This window comes from Eumetopias jubatus, unplaced genomic scaffold (assembly GCF_037043125.1).
Source record: "Eumetopias jubatus isolate StellerSeaLion01/CBP00866 unplaced genomic scaffold, mEumJub1_p1.0 scaffold_13, whole genome shotgun sequence".
Taxonomy (NCBI): Eukaryota; Metazoa; Chordata; class Mammalia; order Carnivora; family Otariidae; genus Eumetopias; species Eumetopias jubatus.
In genome coordinates, this window is record NW_028274819.1 from 93,887,398 (window position 1) to 93,895,490 (window position 8,093).

The 8,093-nt window shown below is 37.2% G+C and overlaps 1 protein-coding gene across 1 annotated transcript; it reads left to right on the forward strand.

Annotated features, from left to right (window-relative positions):
* The first annotated feature begins 5,286 nt into the window (after nucleotides 1-5,286).
* LOC114226048 (olfactory receptor 8B3-like) lies at nucleotides 5,287-8,093 on the forward strand. Its single transcript, XM_028125949.2, has 2 exons — nucleotides 5,287-5,300; nucleotides 7,157-8,093. The coding sequence occupies exon 2, from the start codon at nucleotides 7,161-7,163 to the stop codon at nucleotides 8,091-8,093; it is 933 nt and encodes a 310-aa protein (XP_027981750.1). The 5' UTR covers nucleotides 5,287-5,300; nucleotides 7,157-7,160.

The following is an 8,093-nucleotide window of genomic DNA, read 5'->3' on the forward strand; positions in this document are numbered from 1 at the left end:
CAGCATAATACCCTCCAGTTCCATCCACGTCGTTCCAAATGTCAAGATTTCATTCCTTTTGATGGCTGCATAATATTCCACCCACATACTTAGAATTTACTAAGAGAGTAGGTCTTAAAAGTTCTCACCACAAAAAAGAAATGGTAATGACGTAACTTGATGGAGGTGTTAGCTAATACTGCTGTGGTAATCATATGGCCATATATGTTTATCAAATAAACATGTTGTACACTTAAAGCTACACAGTGTTATATGTCAATTATATGTAAATAAATCTGGAAGAAAAAGAATTCAAATGCTTCTCACATTGACATAAGGGTAAGTGAAAAGAGAATGCAAAATAATTAACAAATTTTTCTTCAAGCATATTAAAATGTACAGTATTTTTTTGCATTTTTAAAAGTGAGACAAACTTACATATATCAAGGATCTTAATTTGACTTTTAAAAAAATATTCAATCATATGTGGAATTTAAGAAACAAAACAAACGGACATGGGCGGGGGAAGCGCGGAAAACCAAGAAACAGACTCTTAACTATAGAAAACAAATTGATGGTTATCAGAGGGGAGGTGGGTGGGGAAATGGGTTAAATAGGTGGTGGGGTTTAAGGAATGCACTTGTTGCGATGAGCAACAGGTGTCCTATGGAAGTGTTGAATCGCTAAATTCTACACCTGAGACTAAATTTACACTGTATGTTAACCTATTGGAAATTAAATAAAAACTTGGAAAGAGAAAAGAAAATAAATATTCCTAAAGCCTTGGCATATTCCTTACAAGAATTTTTTCTTTTTAAATTGATTCAAATGTTGTCTAAGACAAAAGTCCCCATCAGAGGGAGCTGTTTACTTAGATTATCACTGAAACATTAATTTCCAATTGATAGGGACCTCCTTGGACCACCTAACTCTATACCTTAATTCATAAGGAGAAGTAAAACATTAAATTTCACACTGTTACAGTTTTGATACAGAAGAAAATTCTTATTTTTAGAACTGTTGTAATTGTAAGAAGCTTTCCCCTGAAAACCCAAGTGGTCCTTCTCTCTTTTACTATGAGTTATATTCTAAATTGTGTGGAAAATTTATGAATTAGAAAATCTCAGAGGCAACACATTTTTCCTAGAAGTGAATTGATAGGACAGTTGATACCCAAAACAGGGCAAATCTCATATTGCTGCACTTCTCTTTGAATAATACATGTACTGTCACATTGTGGGATTTGCTAGGACACATTCCTGAGTTCTACTGTTGTCCAGAAATGCAATTGTTCATTTGCTTTACACCCAGGATTTTTATACTTTTGATCTCAGAAATTTCATTTCATTTAATTAATTAATTTATTTATTTTAATTTATTTTTCAAATATTTTATTTATTTATTTGACAGAGAGAGAGAGAGAGTGAAAAAGGGAACACAACCAGGAGGAGTGGGAGAGGAAGAAGCAGGCTCCCTGCTGAGCAGGGAGCCCGATGTGGGGCTCGATCCCAAGACCCTGAGATCATGACCTGAGCCAAAGGCAGACGCTTAACATTTGAGCCACCCAGGTGCCCAGAAATTTCATTTTATGACAAGATTTGAGTACAGGAAAGAGTAGCTCTTAATCATGACCACTTATTTTTGAGCAGGGGATCGGAATTAAATGCACTGGTCACACAAGTCATGGATTGGCAGATCCTCTTTCTGCTTCCTCATTTTTACTCAGGTTCCAAGAGAAAAATAAAGTCAAGGTAGGCAGCTCTTAATCATCACTTCCACTTGCAGTTTTATAGTTATACTTTCTTCAAGATGGGGAGTTTTGGTTTTTATAAAGATGCCCATGAAGGAAGCCTAGTGTGTCTTTTTAAATACCACATGCAGTAGTGGAGTTTTCTAGCAGGATTTCTAACCTCATTTCATATAGTTAATAATCTACTCTTTACCTTGGATCCTTTTCCAAAATGTTGCATCTTGAATCCCACCCCCCTCCTTTTTAACATAATTTTGTGAGAATAGAAGTTTCAAAATCACATGTGGTATGTTGGAAAGATCCTAAACACGGATCTTAGATAGAGATCTTAGATATTAGATATAAAGAATGAAGAAAGACCTTTAAAGTCTGCTATCTTCTACCAGCTGAATGTTTGTGGCATCCCCAAATTCCTATGTTGAAACTTAATCCTTAGTGTGATGGTATTAGGATGTGAGAACTCTGGTAGTTGATTAGGTCATGAGGGTGGAGCCTTCATGAATGGGATCAGTGCCCTCATAAAAGAGATATCAGAGAGTTCCCTTTTTTCTTGTTCATGTGAGAAGAAGTGAAGCAGTCCATGAACCAGGAAGAGAGACCTCACCAGAGATGAAGTCTCCTGGTGCCTAGGTCTTGGACTTCCCAGACTTCAGAATGGTGAGAAATAAATTTCTCTATAAGCCATCAATCCATGGATTTGTTATAGCAGCGCAAAGAGATTAATACATGCCTAAGTGGTTTTTTTCCATCTTTCTCCCTTTAGAGTTGGCATTAAGGAAGGCACTTGATGTAATGAGCACTGAGTGTATATGCAACTGATGAATCACTAAATTCTACCCCTGAAAATAATAATACAGTATATGTTAACTAAGTTGAATTTAAATAAAAAATTAAAATAAAAGTCCATAATTGTTGTAGGCACAAGTGATTGTTCTGTGTTTGGAGCCATATTTTACTTTGAACAGTTTACACATTGGGAGAAATTCAGAGTCTGATTGCTTTTTTACTACTACTAGAATCCCCTCTATATAAGTAAAGAATGATGCCCTTTTGCCCTTCTCCCCTACTAAATATAAGTGTGTATGTAAATATATGTTTATGTATTCTTCAGATGAAAAAGAGTTCAGAATTCATTAGGGATATGAGCTTCTAATTTACTTTCCTTTTAGTGTTTTTGTCTGGATTTTTTTATCAGGGTAATGCTGGCCTCATACAATGGATTTGAAAATCTACCGTGTTCTTTAGTTTTATGGGAGAGTTGAGAAGGACTGGTGTTAATTCTCCTTTAAATATTTGGTAGAATTTATGCTTGAAGCTTGGATTTTCTTTGTTGGGAGGTTTTAGATTATTGATTTAATCACAATACCAGTTACGGTTCTGTTCAGAATTTTTATGTATTTATGATTCATTTTTGGCAGGTTGTATGTTTTTAGGAATTTATTTATTTCATCTAGATTATCCACTTTTTGGTGTATAAATGTTCATATAATTTTATGATCCTTTTTTTTCTGTGGCATCAGTTGTATTGTCTTCTCTTTCATTTCTGATTTTATTTATTTGAATCTTTTCTCTTTTTTCTCATTTAGACTTGCTAAGGGCTTACCAATTTTATCTTTTAAAACAGCTATTATTTTCAGTGATTTTACTATTATTTTCTATTTTCTATTTGATGTATTTCTGTTTAATTTGTTCTTTTCTTTCTAGTTCCTTGAGGTATAAAGGTAGATTGATTTGAGTCTCTCTTCTTTTTTAATGTAGGTGTTCATAATAGATTTCCTTCTTAGTATAGATACCTTCTTAGTATATGTGTGTAAGCCTAGAACACACCCTACATATTTTCCTACTTGGTCCTATACTCAAATACATTATTCTTTTTCTTCCAGATTTATTGATTTAAAGAAATATTTCTGACATCTTGCCTTTATCATTTAAAAAGGCTTTATTGAATGCATACATGCATTTTGTGTCTACTAAGATTTTTAGTTATAGCTACTTTTTAATACTTTGTCTTTTAACTTTTGTAACAAAATTGAAAGAAATGTACCTACCATTTTTCTAAGACAATATTCTGTACCATTCTATGTGTTTACCTTTATCAATTTGTTTTAGACTTTCTTAAGCTAATGTGATGTTATTTAGTGTCATTTCTTTTAAACATTTCTTATGAGGCAGGTTTAGTAGTGTATGAACTTTTTCAGCTTTAGTTCATGTGAGAAAAAATGTTCACTTTCCTCCTTTTGGAAAGATACTTTTGCTATTTATAGTATTCTTGGTTGACCCTTTTTTTCTTTCAGTACATTGAATAGATCATTCCACTGCCTTCTGACCTACAAGATTTCTGCTAAAATCATTGAAATCTGTTGAAAAATCCATTGACATATCGGGGTTTCATTGTATGGGATAAGTTGCATTTCTCTTGCTGCATTCAAAATTATCTTTATCTTTGACTTTTCAGTAATTTGATTATAATGTGTCCTATTGTGGATTTCTTTGAAGTCATCTTTTTTTTTTTTTTTTTTTTTGGTGGGGAAATCGTTTTTGTTTCCTGGATCTGGATGTTCATTTCCTTCCACAGATTTGGGGATTCTTAAGCCATTTTTCCTTTGAGAAATCTTTCAGTTCATTTCCCACCTCTTCTTTTGGGATCCCTATAATGCATATATGGGCCCATCTGTAATTGTCCAATAATTCTCTTAATTTCTTTTACTATTTTTCATTCTTTTTTTGTTTTTGCTACTTTGATGAATTTCAAATGACTTTTTAAAAATTCTATGATCCTTTCTTTTGTGTGATCCAGTCTGCTATTTTAACCCTCCAGTAATTTTTCCAGCTCGGTTATTCTGTTCTTCATCTACATGATTTCTGCTTGGCATTTGTTAGAGGTCTCTGTCTTTTGTTTGATAGTCTCACTTTTTTCATGTATTGTTCTCTAACTGCAGTGAGCATTATTATGGCAGCTATTTTGAATTCTATGTCAGGTAAATGATATATTTCCATTTCATTAGGGACAGTTTGTGGAGATCTTTGTTGTTCCTTTTAGGAAATATTTAGACTCTCTGGGCTTGTGTCTGGACATTAGACAAAATGTCCACTTGTCCTAATCTTCATGGATTAGCCTTGTACTAGAGAAGACCCACACAATAAGCCTGGCCAGATGGTGGGAGCCTGTTACTTTTCTTGTCATTCCATCCTACTTTTCTTGTTCTTTTTCTCCATGGCTTCTGGAGTATGTCATGTCCCATCGGCACCCTAAAACAAGCAAGACTGAAGCCAATTCCTCAGTAATAAGTTGGGTCATCAGATACATGATTGGAGGAAAAGAGTTTGCTACTGCTAGCTCTGTGCTGAGTCAGTGGGGTGTGTGTGTGGTGGGTAGGTGGCTATTGTGAGTTCCAACCCAAACTGCTGTCTCTGTTCTCTCTCACCTTGTGCAGCTAAATTATGCCATGTTCCATGTCCTCTCACCTTTCTGACACATAATGTACAAAAGCTAGTCTTATGGATACCTCCTAAAAAGCTTGAGGCTTTGGGGGTGTCTGGGTAGCTCAGTTGTTCAAGGTCCTGGGATCAAGCCCCACATCAGGCTCCCTGCTTGGCAGGAAGCCTGCTTTCCCTCTCCTTCGGTCTACCACTCCCCCTGCTCATGATCTCTCTCTCTCTCTCAAATAAATAAAAATCTTTAAAAAAAACTCGAGGCTTTAGATGTATGCTACACCACTTTCCTTTTCCAGGAAGTAGCTAGGAACTGGGGAATTTTGTCCCAATCATATGTGCTATGCTAAGAGAGGTATGATGACAAGAGGTATCTTGAATTTCCCTAACAGCTTCAATATGTCTGGTTTCATGCATGAACTGGGTGCGGGACCTTCTTAGCTAGTTTCTAGATTTCTTACAAAGGGAATCTGTACACAAATTGTTTTTGAATCAATGTGTCATGTAGAAAAGTAGAGATTAAGGCTTCCTCTTCCACCATCTTGCACGGGAAATGGGAGTTTATTTTTGGCTCTTCCTTAAGGGGAGGTATGATCCCTACAGTGAAGGGAAAACTTGAGCAAATTATTGAGTCCCCTAAGGACTAAAGACAGATTATGGTCCAGGGTGTTTATAGAATCCCCACAGTTTCCGGTTACACTTAGAAATTTTCCTTGGGGAAGACACTGAGCAAGTTCTGCCTTGTTTACAACTGAGTCTATTATATAATTACACCCACATTAAATCTTCTGTGACTTACCAAGTGGCAAAAATGATAATAATAAAGACTTTCTGTCTGCTGTTTGAGGAAACTAAAAGCCATGATCAGAAATTATGATCCATAGTTCTAAAAGATTTCCAGGTCATCTCAGCAATTTAGTGTGGGCTGCATTCTCTTTGAGTTAAAGAAACCAAATCCTCAGAGCCTGAAATTGCCCTTCCATGACAATGGGGGTAATAACAATGATAAGGAAGCACCAGTGTTTTCTGGCGTAAGGTGGGTGAATTTCTTTTTTTTTTTTTTAAGATTTTATTTATTTATTTGACAGACACAGAGAGAGACACCAAGAGAGGGAACAGAAGCAGAGGGAGTGGGAGAGGGAGAAGCAGGCTTCCTGCCAAGCAGGAAGCCTGATCTGGGCTCAATCCCAGGACCCTGGGATCATGACCTGAGCAGAAGGCAGACATTTAACGACTGAGACACCCAGGTGCCCCTGAACTTGTGAATTTCATTTTTATTCATGTTTTCCTTTTATGAGATGGAAGTCTGAAGATCTAAGACATGCCACTTTCCCTCCCAGTTTTGCAGTTCTGAGGCTCAAGTGAAATTGGCAGAAAAATCTGTCAAGAGCAGGGAATGTTTAGAGATGTTGTAGGGGGTCGTCAAAGAATGCATTCTGTCAGTCAGTAAGTTCCCTCTCCATGGGCAAAATTCTTGCTACTCCAGATTTGTGGCTTTTACTCTGTGACATGGGGCAGTAACTTCTTGTAGACTCGTGCCTTAGTTTTGGATTAGAAACAGTCTACTTGGTTTCTACCACACCAAGTCCAATCTGCATTAGAAGCCAGCTCCAGGTCTCAGCTTCCAATATTACTGGTGAAGAGAGGGCTCAAGTGAATGAAAATGATTGAGGAAAGAAGGATAATTGTGTCCTGGTGCAAACTTCTCCCTTATCTTTTGGTTTTTCCAACAGTTATGTTTACATTTGGCAGCATTTCTCTTCACTCTATAGGCTAAGTTTTGAAGTTCTTTGTTACTTAGCTTATAGAGACTACTAAGGGGAAGTCTGAGCCACTCAGTATTATGATAATGGTAAAGGAGTCTATGGGTCCAGGTTGGGCTAGTCTCAGACCTGCCCCATGCATACATTGCACTTGGGAGAGGAGATATGGTGGAAAAAGCCGGGTTTTTCTTTGTGTAACTGTTATCTTCTGTGCTCACAGATCCCTTTAGAGAAGAATGGCTCCTGGAAATGTTTCTTTTGTGACTGAATTCATTCTGGCAGGACTAACAGAACTTCCAGATCTCCAGCTCCCCCTCTTCTGTATGTTTCTAGTCATGTATGTGGTCACTGTGTTGGGAAATTTGTGCTTGATAAATCTAACTGGGCTGAATTCGCACCTCCACACCCCCATGTACTTTTTCCTCTTCAATTTGTCCTTCATAGACCTATGCTATTCTTCTGTGTTTACACCCAAAATGCTGACTAACTTCATATCAAGGAAGAATATTATCTCTTACAGGGGGTGCATGACCCAGCTTTACTTTTTTTGTTTTTTTGCTATTTCTGAATGCTATGTGCTGACGTCAATGGCCTATGATCGCTATGTGACCATCTGTAACCTACTTTTGTATAATGTTGTCATGTCCCCTAAAGTGTGTTCCAGCCTTATGTTTGGTTCATATTTGATGGCATTTTCAGGTGCTATGGCTCAAACAGGATGCATGCTGAGGCTGACCTTCTGTGATGCAAACACCATCAACCATTATTTGTGTGACATTCTCCCTCCGCTCCGCCCCTCCTGCACAAGCACCTACATGAACAAGCTGGTGGTTTTCATTGTGGCAGGCATCAATGTGATTGTGCCCAGTGTCACCATCTTTGTCTCTTATGGTTTCATCCTCTCCAGCATCCTGCACATCAGCTCCATGGAGGGCAGGTCCAAAGCCTTCAGCACCTGCAGTTCTCACATAGTTGCTGTTTCTCTCTTCTTTGGATCATGTGCATTTATGTATCTTAAGCCTTCTCCTGCTGGGTCTATGGATGAAGGGAAAATCTCTTCTATCTTTTACACCAACACAGTTCCCTTGATGAACCCTTTCATTTACAGCTTGAGAAACAAAGATGTTAAACTTGCCCTGAGGAATATTCTGAGTAGGAGACAGTTTTAA

Coding starts and splice junctions, on each gene's coding strand:
- LOC114226048 (XM_028125949.2), top strand. CDS start 7,161: ATGGCTCCTGGAAATGTTTCTTTTGTGACTGAATTCATTCTGGCAGGA.